The following is an 11,990-nucleotide window of genomic DNA, read 5'->3' as shown; positions in this document are numbered from 1 at the left end:
AAGCCACATCACTGCACTGTATGACATGTTCCTTCATCAGCATAAACACACACACTGACTCATTATTTTGACTCAATCCCACACACACACACACACACCGTCCTGCTGCCAGAAATATTCACTAGAGCAGCAATTGTGCAATTGTCCACCACTGAAAATAGTCCCTAGCTAATGCACTATTTACTCCTGTTTGTTTGTTAAAAAACTACAGTGACCAGCTGTTTGAGAGACGGACTTGTTGAACACATTGTTGGTTTGGATCTGCACATAGAATTTGTTGGTTTTATGGTCTCAGATATTTATTGCTTTTTCAGAGACTTTTTTTCCCTGATAAAAAATAAACTCTGCAGGGTAAAAGAACTGGAAATCAAGGAATTCATTTACATTATTAGCACAGAATTGTTTCTGGTAGAAGCCCACAATGATCCAAATATTCTTATAGATGATGATGAATAAAGAAGAGTTGTGCAAAGGGAAGATTAAAGAGTGAATCTTGTTTCCTGAAAGGATGAGACACAGAGGAGGGTGGAGAACGATGGAAAGATAAACAGAGAGGCGTCTCTTCTTTCTGCTCTGAATGTATTTTGCGGTTTCATGGTGAAGGAGGTCACGTCGCAGGCAGAAGACCCAGTTCTTCTTCAGCAGGACAATAAGGACACACCTCCCCTCCCTCCCGCTGCGGGCCTGGCAGGTGAGACGGAGACTGAAAGACGTTTTGTTTTGGGTGAGGCCTATAAATGGATCAAAGCCTCCTCACCCCTGCTCATCTTCCCACAAATCCTCGTTCAGACGATGCTGCACGACTCCGACAGAGCGGTGAGTCTTTCCTACAACCCTTCAGGATTTTATTTTCATATTTGGGAGCAGTTCAGGCAGAGAGGAATATTATTTAGTTTTGTTTTTGATCTGTGGGTTTCAGTGACTGAACAATTTGTGGAAGAACAGAGAACAAATTAAACAAACGTGTCAAAACTTTAAAAAACAAAACAAAACCAAAAAAACTGACACAAAAATGTTCTATTGTGGCATAAATTTCAATCCACAACTCTTTTATCAATCTAAGTCTTTAAGTTCTTAAGTCTTTGTCTTAGTCTTGAAGTTCTCAACTGGTGGATTCAATCATAGAAACCTGAGCCAACAGAGCAAACCACTGAGCAAGTGTGATGCTTCAATAGCTGGTTTCTGTTTAATAATAGAAATTTGGTTAAAAACAGACTTTTCATCTGTTTACACACTGCACACTGTTTAAGTGCATTACTCCACAAAATTGATTTATATTGGTTGATTGATTCCTGTGAAGTTTCTGAGCAGTAGAAGCTCTATGGTGCAATGTTTTTAGTCGTATATTGAATCCTAAAAAATGTATTTCCCAAAAAACAAAAAATCTGCCAGTTTGAGGAGATCCTTTTCATGTTTCCAAATCAATTTGTTTCAAAAACATTTTCCAGAGATGGGTGTCAGTTTGCTAAACAAGTCAGAAAGTGGCAATAGAAAAAAAAAACCCTTTTTATTTCTATTTGAAACTGGCTTAAGCGATTTTACTCCGGTGGCAGTTTTTAAAATCATTTACAGAAAAAGGAACAAAAGGACTCAAGACGCGACCAAATGATGCAGATTATGTATATATATTTTTTTCGGTGTAATTATCTTACCTTCCTTTTCTGACATGCCTCCTTCCTCCGGGCTCCCATGATCCTCCTCTCCTGCTCCAGATGTTGTGGAGGCTGTTGGGACTCCTCATCCTGTCCTCCCTTTGCTCCGCCATGCTGCTACCAAACAGCCCCTCAGTGGAGTCCAGCGAAGAGGAAGGCTCCACCTCGGACCCCAACACCTACCACTGGCCAGCTTCAGATGAGTCTTCGGAGGAAACGCCCCCCTGGCCACCCGTCCCCCGCAGTGCCCCCCTGCAGATGCCCCCCACAGGTCTACCGTGGCCACCCAGCAGCAACATGAGCGAAGGCTCCGGCAAGCTCCGGATGATGGGGGCCACAGACCCGGTGATACCCCCCATGCCTGATACGGCAATCTGCGACATACTGCTGAATGCGCCAGTACCGCCACCCCCTGACCAGATTCCATTTTTCTGCCTCTGCTCACACTGTAAGGGCACCGTGGGGCCCAAAGGAGACCGTGGAGACCGGGGCCCTTCAGGCATGTAGACCACGTCTATTTACCTGTTTGAATTTTGGTGAAAAACAGGATGTGTTCGGGAGCTGGCAGCAGCTTTGTTTTCATTTTTGTTTGACTTCTCTTACATGGAGACATCAAACTGTTTTTGTGATCACTGCCAGGTAACAGCTTTCGTTTGACCTGTCCAAGGTGGGACTAGACCTGAATCTGGCTTTACATGATTAAAAACTGATTTAGCTTTTTTTTCTGCTAAAACAGACAGGAAATGAGCTTGAAAAGTGGATTATATTTTTGACACACTCATATCTCAAACATCTAGCTAAAACTAAATGAATTCACTTGTTTCAAGAATCAGAGCAATATTAGAACTAGTCAAGACAAAAACACTTTTTTTAATAGGTTGATGGCATAGTCTAAGTAAGTGTTTCCCAAACTTGGGGTCATAGGTCCGTTGTAGGGGGCATGACCAGGTGTAAAAACATGGAGCGCAACTCAAGAGCCAATCTGATTCTTGAAGGAATAATAACAGTGCTCTGATGCTAGCAACACAACAGAGATTCAGGTTAACAAGAGCCACAAGACACAAGGCTCCATATGCAAACATTTCATGAATTAGAAAATGTTATGTCAAAGTTACACTTTTTTACATTTTCTCACTAGTTTTCCTAATATTGTTAATGGATAATAAAACTGTACTTCAGTTTTCATGTGAGAAATGATGTTTTTCCTGCTTCTAAATGGGGAATGACAAATAAATATTTGAGAACTACTGTCCTCTGCAAGATTTTGATAATAACAATTAAAGAGTCAGTGAAGAACAGCATTAACACTGTCAGGGTTGGTAGTTTGATTTCAAGACTTTAATATTACAATTAGAAAAAAATATAAAACTGAAGGTATTACCAGGAGTTTTTGAAAAAAAACTGACCTGACTAACTTTTGAACAGGTGAACCTGGGAGTCCTGGGAGAAGAGGAATGACAGGGTTCAAAGGTCGTCCAGGATTCACAGGCCCTATGGGGATGAAGGGTGAGTAACACATCAAGACCTCTCTGTCCCTGCACTGTTAAAATATACATAATAACGCCCTAATTAATGCCTAACTTTACAATAAATCAGCAACAACATAACAATGATAGTCAGATAAGAGGATGAATATCAGCTTCATCTCCAGGGTCCAGGATGTGTTTAGCCTAGCTTAGCACCAAGACTGGATGCAAATGGAAAGTGCTAGCCTCACTCAATCAAAGGGGAAAAAAATCACCTTCCAAAAACACTGAAGTTGTTGTGATTTTTTTTCCATCTTCTTGTCTGATTCTGAATAACAATGTCAAACTTTTTTTACGGGCACAATGTGTAGAATTAGTTATAAGGCTGTAGCATATTTTTAATATTCTTGGCGTCATAAATGTTTATTAGTAGAAACATGAAATTATCTTGGTGAAAACTGCTCATTCATCAGTTCTTTCAGGAAGTTACAATTTTGTGATGGCAATAATAAACGCAAATTCAATCTCTGCAGTATTTGCAGAGAGCTTGCAGTTTTGCTAAATTGCCGCAACTTTTCCGCATGAAATGGCCAAATCAACAGACCGCTTATGATTTGGACTAAATGCGCACATCACAGTGTGCATTCATCAAGGGTTTGGGTAGAAGAAACAACAGCATCTACCAGTTAGTGTTGTCTAGCTGAAGGAGATCAACTATAAAACCTCTGAGCCTTGTTTTTTTTGTACTACAGACAATGACTTTGAGAGAGGAGAGATGGAGTATCTCAGATGACACTGAATTGTAGTTCCATACATGAGCTGTATACACCCCCATAGGTTTAGGAGATGACACTCTGTTTTTCTTTTAACCTGCACTATGCCTTTGGTTTGCATTCAGTTAGTTGGAAGAATGCAAGAAATTAAACTATATTTTTTCTGTTAATCACAAAAAAACTCAATGAAATCATTCACTCAATGGTTAATTTGTGCTGAAGTGAAAGTCGTCAACTCTAATGCAGATTAAACTGGATGCAAATCAACTGAAAATCAGAGTCTTGGTGCAGTTTGTGGCTTGAAAGCATAGGATTTTCTGATTGAAGTTAAGTAATATTACATTAATTAAAACTACTACTACTATTACATCCATCCACTGATCATCAACTGTCAAGAAGGCAATCTTTACACTGTGAGTGGTCCATAAATAAACACATCAGGTTCAATAAAGCGGCACATGACCTTCTGTCAAGAATTCAATTTTCCTTTGTGGGTCTACATAGCTTTGATGATGCAGAGTGACATCACCAAAGCTGTCCAATCAATGAGGTACCTGTCAGTTTGTATAACATCATGTTTAAACTTATTGGTTTGTCTGTAAGAGGTCAGGTTTAGTTTTTTGTGTTTTTTTTTTATTTTCTTTTTTGTTTCTATACATTCTTTAACTTTTAACATCAACCTACTCCTGGACTACAGTTTAAAATAGGGCACCAACCAAGTCAATGTTTTTCTTATGTATCTCTCATTCTGCTGCTGTTGGATCCACCTTCAAATGTATCTTTAAAACAAAGCAACAGACCTAAGAATAGTCAGTTTTTGTATCACTCAGTAAAACCTAAATTTAATATGCTAATCTCAGTGCAGGTCAACTCCTCTTGTTTGTGTCTTTTCTCATCATTTCTGTCTCTGTTTTAACAGGTCAGAAGGGAGATGACGGGGAGAAGGGGCAGCTTGGTGCCACTGGTTTCACTGGGATGAAGGGCGAACGAGGCTTCAAAGGTCTGCTAAGATCAATCTCTGTTATAGTATTTCGGTGTTGTAACACCCATATGTACAAGCCAACCAAAAGAAAAAGAATTTAAATGACAAATACACTGATTGTAATTGCCCTCCAGAAGGACACATATAAGTGTTTTCTGATCTGATGCCACTATCAGCAGGGTGACATCAATGTTCTGTTCCCAAAACTGTTACAAATCACTGTTGAAAAAATAAAAACGTTTTCTGATCCCATTTAGTTAAGTTAGGTTTAGGCGCAATGACTTGGTTTGGACTTGGTTAAATGAAACCAATATTGTTTGTTTGTAGGATATGGGAGGTGAACAATGTTCTGCCATGTAAAAGTCTGGCGATTTATTGAGCTATCCATCCAATCCAACCTCCTGTCTTTTTGGAAAGAAGAAGACGGGAAATATTTCCTCCTTTGCTCCTGATTCCTTATGGCCGCTAGAGGTCTTTGACACTTGAATGTAAACGTATGTAGTTTTTGGGTATTCATTGAAATGACTGATGGTCTCATTTTGCTTGGAAGGACAGTCTCACCAAAAGATAATCTGGATGGAGATGCAGATGCTCATGATAAGCCTCCTGAATTGCAACCTCCATAGTCCTCCAAACAGAAGAAGAAATATTTTAAGAAATAAAAATCTTTCAAAAGAAAGAAAGATAGGAGGAAAGAAAAAATACAATCCAAAGTTTTTACTTTGCAGATGTAAATTGGTCAACCCCATTGGGGAAATTTAGGGAGAAAATCAAGAGTTAACAAAGTTAAAAGGGTTTCATACTAAACTCTGATACAAATATTGTTAATGTTTCTGTGTCTTCAGGAGAGAAAGGAGACCGAGGAATGATAGGGCCCCAAGGTCCACATGGTCCCCAGGGAGAAACCGGGACATGCCCTGCTTCCTGTGAGAGTGTCCAGGGCCCGCCGGGTCAACAAGGCCTCCCTGGACCAGCTGGAGCTCGAGGCCTGCCTGGAGTCTTTGGATCTGTGGGACCTAAAGGTTTTAAAGGTGATAAGGGTGACCTGGGCATGGCCGGTACCCCTGGGATGAATGGCCAGAAGGGTGATCGAGGCGAGCAGGGGTTGTGTAACTGCAGAGATGGGGAGGATGGCACAGATGGGAGACCAGGAGAAAGGGGGCCTAAAGGGGACAAAGGTGACATTGGTGCCCAGGGTATACAAGGCCCAATAGGCCTAAAGGGCAACCAGGGCATCATCGGCCTAATGGGGCCGCCCGGGCCCTGCTCCTCGGCCATCCAATCAGCATTTTCTGTGTCTCTCAACGAGTCATTTCCTGCTCCAGATTGGCCTGTTCCTTTCCCAAACATTCTTACCAACCAGCAGGGGCATTTCAACCCCTCCATGGGCATCTACACTGCCCCCGTCAATGGCACCTACATCTTCTCCCTCCACCTTGCAGTCTCCAACAGGATGCTTAAGGTCGGCCTGTTCCACAACTTCTACCCCGTCATCAAAACAACAGAAGGAACCAACCAGGTCACCACCAGCCAGACTGTTGTACTCCACCTCAGCATGGGAGACCAGGTGTGGCTGCAGGTGAAAGACTCCATGACCAACGGCATGTTCACCGACAATGAGAGCAGCAGCACGTTTTCAGGATATCTGCTACATCCTGACTCCTGTGAATTCCCTGTGGGTCGACAATTCCTGCCGCCGATGGACTATGAGAAAGGAGACTTCAGCTGGGATGGTCCACCACCTGCAACCACCACTCAATCACCACATTAGGCTCTAGCCAGTCAGAGGCAAAGTTTTAGATGAAGCATCCGCACATACCCAATCAAACACTCTGTGTGTTTATAACTGCAAATTTTAAAGGAGGGGTATTGTAGAGAAGCAGAATTGTCCAGTTTTTTGAGGTGGAGTTTTCTGTCAGAGAAGTTATTGTACCACTTTACAAGTCATGTAACTGGTTCTCCTGACTCTTTTCTGATGAAATGACATTCGAGCAAGTGATTCCATATCCAATCTTTTTTTTTCTCAATGATTTGCCATGAAATTGGTACACATGCTCATGTTCCCCTTAGGATGAACTGTAATAACTTGATCCTGACTTTCCGTCTAGCACCATCATCAGGTCAAAACTTTACTTTGTCCAATACTTTGGTTCATGACCAAATACCTGCAGAACTATTCATTCCCATCAGCCTCAGCTGTAGCTTGGTTTTAGTCCAATAAGCAAATGTTTGCATGCGAACACACTAAAGAAAGACGGTAAATATAGTAAACATTATACATTTGAAACCATCAGCATTTTAGGATTTAGTTCAAAGCCAAATACAGAGCCTTTAGCATGACAGCAGACTTTAAAAATGGACCTGTGCGATCTTCAGTCAAAGAAAATCTGCCTGAGCAGTAAAAATATTTCATCCTGTTTCTAATGCAAATCAAGCTTGTTTTTTCTCTAGTACAGCCATGTTTTTCCTGTTTCAGGATACAGAATCTAGTTTCTTTAAAAAATTCTTGAAACAGTCTGACTTCTATTTGAAAGATGTTGAAATGTTTCAACTGCCAGTTTTTTGTTTGTTTGTTTGTTTTTTTTTAAATAAGAGTTTTAAGACAAAATTATAGACAAAAATTAAGATATTTTATTGGAGTTCTGCAAACCAAACAACAACTTGATCAAACTGAAAAGATACTTGAAGAAATGAAGAAATATGATACAGAAATTAAGCATGAAACTACCCCCCCTTTAAATGTGGAAATAAATTCACTCACACTATGATTCAGCACTCACTGAAATATGAAAATGCGTGTAGGCTTACATGTACCAGCTTGATATCTACATTTGATCATGCACTTATTTTAATGATTGGCTATTTAGCCAAGCTAGCCACAAAGTTTTTCTGTCGGCTGTAGATATTCAAACCTGCTCTAATGATAAATGTCTTCAAAGCACTTTGCAGCTTTTTGCAGGTTAGTTTTAGCACTTTTATCACCTCTCCTCTACAAATGTTGATGATGGATTAAATTTGATGCTTGAGAAAAAACAAATTAAATTGCAACCTAAGTGGTTGCGTCGATCACAATTCGTCTGACATTTTATTTTTGTCACATACAGAAAATTTCATATTTCACTGTGTCTGATGTAGAGTTTTCAACCTTTACAGCAGATTCAGAGTACTTACAGCCCTCTCATTGGACATATTTGTACAGCAACAAGAAAGAAACATCTCACACAGAAACATCCACTCTCCGTTGTTTTTTTTTCCACAACCTGGGTTAGTGTAGTTTTGGCTAGTAAATCTTTAGGTTAGCTCTGCCAGAAACACCTTTACAGTCCAAAGAGGTCAAGAAAATACTTGTAAAACAGTCCAAGCTGAATTTTCTATCAAAAAAATTGAATTTTGAAGTAAAGTTTCATCCCTAATTACCCATTCAAGTGTAGGTAGCTACTTCTGAGTTTAGTCTGCAGGTCAATCCAGAAAACTCACTGATGTCCCTTCTAAGGCTTGTATTCTTTTGGACTGTTTGCACTCCTATTTAAGGCTGTTTCCAGCAGATCTGTTATCTCCATGATCTCTACAGCAGTTCTGGTCATTACAATGTTGTGCTAAGCTCCCTGGCAGCCAAAATGGCACACTTGGTTGCCAGACTCATGTCAGAATTGTGATGAATTAAGTTTCAGAATCAAGCCCATTGTTTGCTGGTCTGGGACTGGGTACCGAAACTGACCTGGGTGCTGCTAACTGGAGCTGATTGTCACTCTAAATTGGTTGAAGGCCATACAGACAGTACCTAGCCAAATTTGACCAGCCAGGGCTGGCTCATATTTTAGTCTGCTGGTGCCAAGACACAGCCAACTATGCTGACACCCAGCCACAATAGGGCCAACTCAGCTGGCTACCTGGGTTCTGGATATCGTTTTTTTAATGTGTTTTTATACTTGTGTCGTAAAAATGAATTTCCCTTCAAGAGACTCCAAGTTCACACACAGCCCTTAAATTCTTGCAGTTTTGTTTACCTATTTATGTTTGATTGCAGAAATGCAGTTTTTAAATGCAAGTCCGGTACATAATCTATTACAGTAAGGGCTTTGATTTAGATGAGTAATTCGTACCCAAAATAAATCTGCCAAAGTAATTTTTCTGCAGTACCTGCTTTTAATTAGAGTGCTGATTTGGCAGCACAGATTGTAATAGGTGTTTTATTTTTGAAAGAAAATGTAATTATGTGAATCAGAGCGGGCTCATTCAGACAGAGGTTTGATTACCTGAAGAGGTTTAAACAGAGAAGAAGCAGACGAGCAGGTAAGGAGAAATGCTGGTAAGGAAACAAGACAGCGGAGAAATGAAGGCTGAAGATAAGGCATTGAGCCATGTACAGGTAGTGTCCTGGGCTGTTTAAAGAGAATCATATGACACACTATCTAGGAATAAAAAACAAAATCAATAAAAATGCTGTAATTTGCATTAGATCCAAAACTCAGCTAAGGATTATTAATGAGATTCTAAACCACAGTTTAGAATGAACAAAATGGATGAAAAGCCTTGTTTTAATTAACAACCTATTCAACTCCTCGTGGTGAAGTTGAAACAAATTTAAAAGGAAGATGTTATACTCAAGCACTATAGGACACCTTCAGATGTTTCTGAACATGTTGCTAGACGATTTAGACGGTGATCAGAGTCCAAAGAAATGAGATGTAATACGTATAAAATCTCATCGTCAGCCCTCACAGAAATGTTTCCAGTCATCATGCATTTGTGCGCCTCATCTGTAATCTGTACATTGTGGTTTTTGTCTGAAATTAAAAATTAAATTACTCCCGAGCCTGGTGCTCGACTGGTTCTTTGGTGGTTACTTTTTTTTGCATCAAAACATATCCAGATTTTTGGGAGCTTTTAGGTCCCAATGTACTGAAATTGATCCTATAGTTAAATAGGATACTTAAAAAAGGGTAAATCTACTGATAAATATATATTTTTTAACCAATCCCATGTGCAGATCCAAACCAACAATAAATTGATCTAATACCATAGTATACTGTCCTGTTGCTAGAAACTCACTAGAGCACCAAATGTCAGTGGTGGAGGAAGTATTCAGATCCTTTACTGCAGTAAAAGTACCAACACAGAAATGTAAAAATACTCCATTAAAAGTAAAAGTCTTACATAAAAAATCCTACTACAGTAAAAGTACATTAGTATTATGAGCTTGATGTAGTTAAAGTAGTGGAGCTGGAGCTAGTTTGAACTACTTTATATACAGTTAGCTAGTTAAGTCCAGTGGTTCCCAACCTAGGGGTCGGGCCCCTCCAAAGGGTCACCAGATAAATCTGATACACAGTTTTGATACACAAATATGTTTTCAGTTTTTGGACTTTTTCTCTAATCTTTGATTTTTGGTGAAATATTATATTATTATTATTATATTATATAAATAATATTCATTGAAATGAAATGTGACCCCAACTACACACTGCTTTTTGTAAGACGTCAAAAGCCAAAAAGGTTGGAAACCACTGGTTTCATCTTTAACAATGTGTTATATTTTAAAACATTGTTATATCCATTGTGTCAAATCTTCATCTGAAAAGTAAGTAAAGCTGTCAAATAAATGTAGTGGAGTAGAAAGTACAATATTTCCCTCTGAAATGTAGTGGAGTGGAAGTATAAAGTAGCATCAAATGGAAACACTCAAGTAAAGTACAAGTACCTCAAAATTGTACAGTGTAAGTACAGTACTTGAGTAAATGTATTTAGTTACTTTCCACCTTTGCCAAATGTGAATGAATCTGCCTTAAAATAGTTCCCAACAAATGCACCGTTTCCTCCTGTTTGTATGTTAAAAACTACAGTAGTCAGCTGTTTTAGCAAATAACTGAGCCTCAGAGACAAACTGGTTTAAGTCTTTTCATTGGATTTGATTACAGTGAGAAAAATACAAAATATCGCCGGCCATATCCTTTAAAACCAATTATTTTTAAATATCAAAAAAATATCAATATTAATATGTGTAATTATATATATAATTAATATATAATATATATTAATACATAAGCAATAAAAATCTGTACATCATGTGACCTACAGTATGCGGAGCCCTGAGGCTGAGAAACTATTACACCAAGAAAAAAGCACCTAATGCAAGAATGGCTCAATCAGCTTTTATTGTCACAGAGTTCAAACTGCAGTCACACAGAGCATCACATTTCCTTTAAATGCTAAATACAGCTTAGCCTTCTACATAAATGTCGATACAGTAAATCTGAATTCATCAGCAGTTTCACAGTGAGCAGCATAACTGACGAGTCACAGTCCGCTCATTTCCTCCAAAGCCGAGCAAACAGGAAAGTCAGCTGTTTGATTTCTGTGTTGGCTGGTCTCCACACTGGTTTTATATTAAGAATTTATGCAAATGCATATAATCCACTTTATTTACGAGAGCTTGTAAGTTGTCCAATCTTTGCAATATTTATGTTGTTAAATAAAATGAATGCTTGGACATTTTAACAATCACTGCTTTCTAACGTGTAAAATAGTCAAATTGAGAGCTATTAATATATGGTCCCATATTAAATATAATTTAACTTTAGCTTCACCAACCAACTTCTTTGCATTCTCAGTCTGCGAGTCACGAGTGTGTTGCCCAGTCAGTCACAACACACTCGTTCTCTGGTTGTAGAAAATGAGCTGATGACTCATGATGTCGTATGAGTTAAATCAAATCTCAACATGCAGTTAAAAGTCAGCAAGTACGTTACTAAAAATACAAAAGCACTAAAAATTACCCAAACAAATTAAGTTAAAAAGATACTTTACACATTTTACTTAAAGGACCATAGCAGTGGTTCTGCATGTTAGCCAGCAAATGTTGGCTAGAGGAAATAATCTAGGATACAATTGAACTGCAACTTTAACTGATATTGTATCAAACATTAAGTTATTAGTAATTATATCAGTTTTTTTCCCTTTCAGGGAAGCTCAACTCATTTCAAAAGACACATTTAATATAAGCATAATCAGCATAGAACCAATACTCCCACATTGCCTTGCAAAGAACACAAAATATTTTGTCTGGTTTTAAATAATTATTTGAGCTATATGCTAATTCTATAGAGATTCATGTTAT

The 11,990-nt window shown here is 38.8% G+C and overlaps 1 protein-coding gene across 1 annotated transcript; it reads left to right on the top strand.

The window, feature by feature from the left end:
- Nucleotides 1-594: 594 nt before the first annotated feature.
- Nucleotides 595-6,644, top strand: LOC121908389 (inner ear-specific collagen-like). Its single transcript, XM_042428347.1, has 5 exons — nt 595-816; nt 1,713-2,151; nt 3,078-3,158; nt 4,811-4,891; nt 5,719-6,644. Exons 1-5 carry the CDS (start codon nt 595-597, stop codon nt 6,642-6,644), a joined length of 1,749 nt encoding a protein of 582 aa, XP_042284281.1.
- Nucleotides 6,645-11,990: the final 5,346 nt, after the last annotated feature.

The sequence above is a fragment of the Thunnus maccoyii genome, chromosome 12 (assembly GCF_910596095.1).
Source record: "Thunnus maccoyii chromosome 12, fThuMac1.1, whole genome shotgun sequence".
Taxonomy (NCBI): domain Eukaryota; kingdom Metazoa; phylum Chordata; class Actinopteri; order Scombriformes; family Scombridae; genus Thunnus; species Thunnus maccoyii.
This window is presented reverse-complemented; position numbering and strand designations above follow the sequence as displayed.

Coding starts and splice junctions, on each gene's coding strand:
- LOC121908389 (XM_042428347.1), top strand. CDS start 595: ATGGTGAAGGAGGTCACGTCGCAGGCAGAAGACCCAGTTCTTCTTCAG. Junction 817..1,712: donor TGCACGACTCCGACAGAGCG/GTGAGTCTTTCC, acceptor CTCCTGCTCCAG/ATGTTGTGGAGGCTGTTGGG. Junction 2,152..3,077: donor TGGAGACCGGGGCCCTTCAG/GCATGTAGACCA, acceptor ACTTTTGAACAG/GTGAACCTGGGAGTCCTGGG.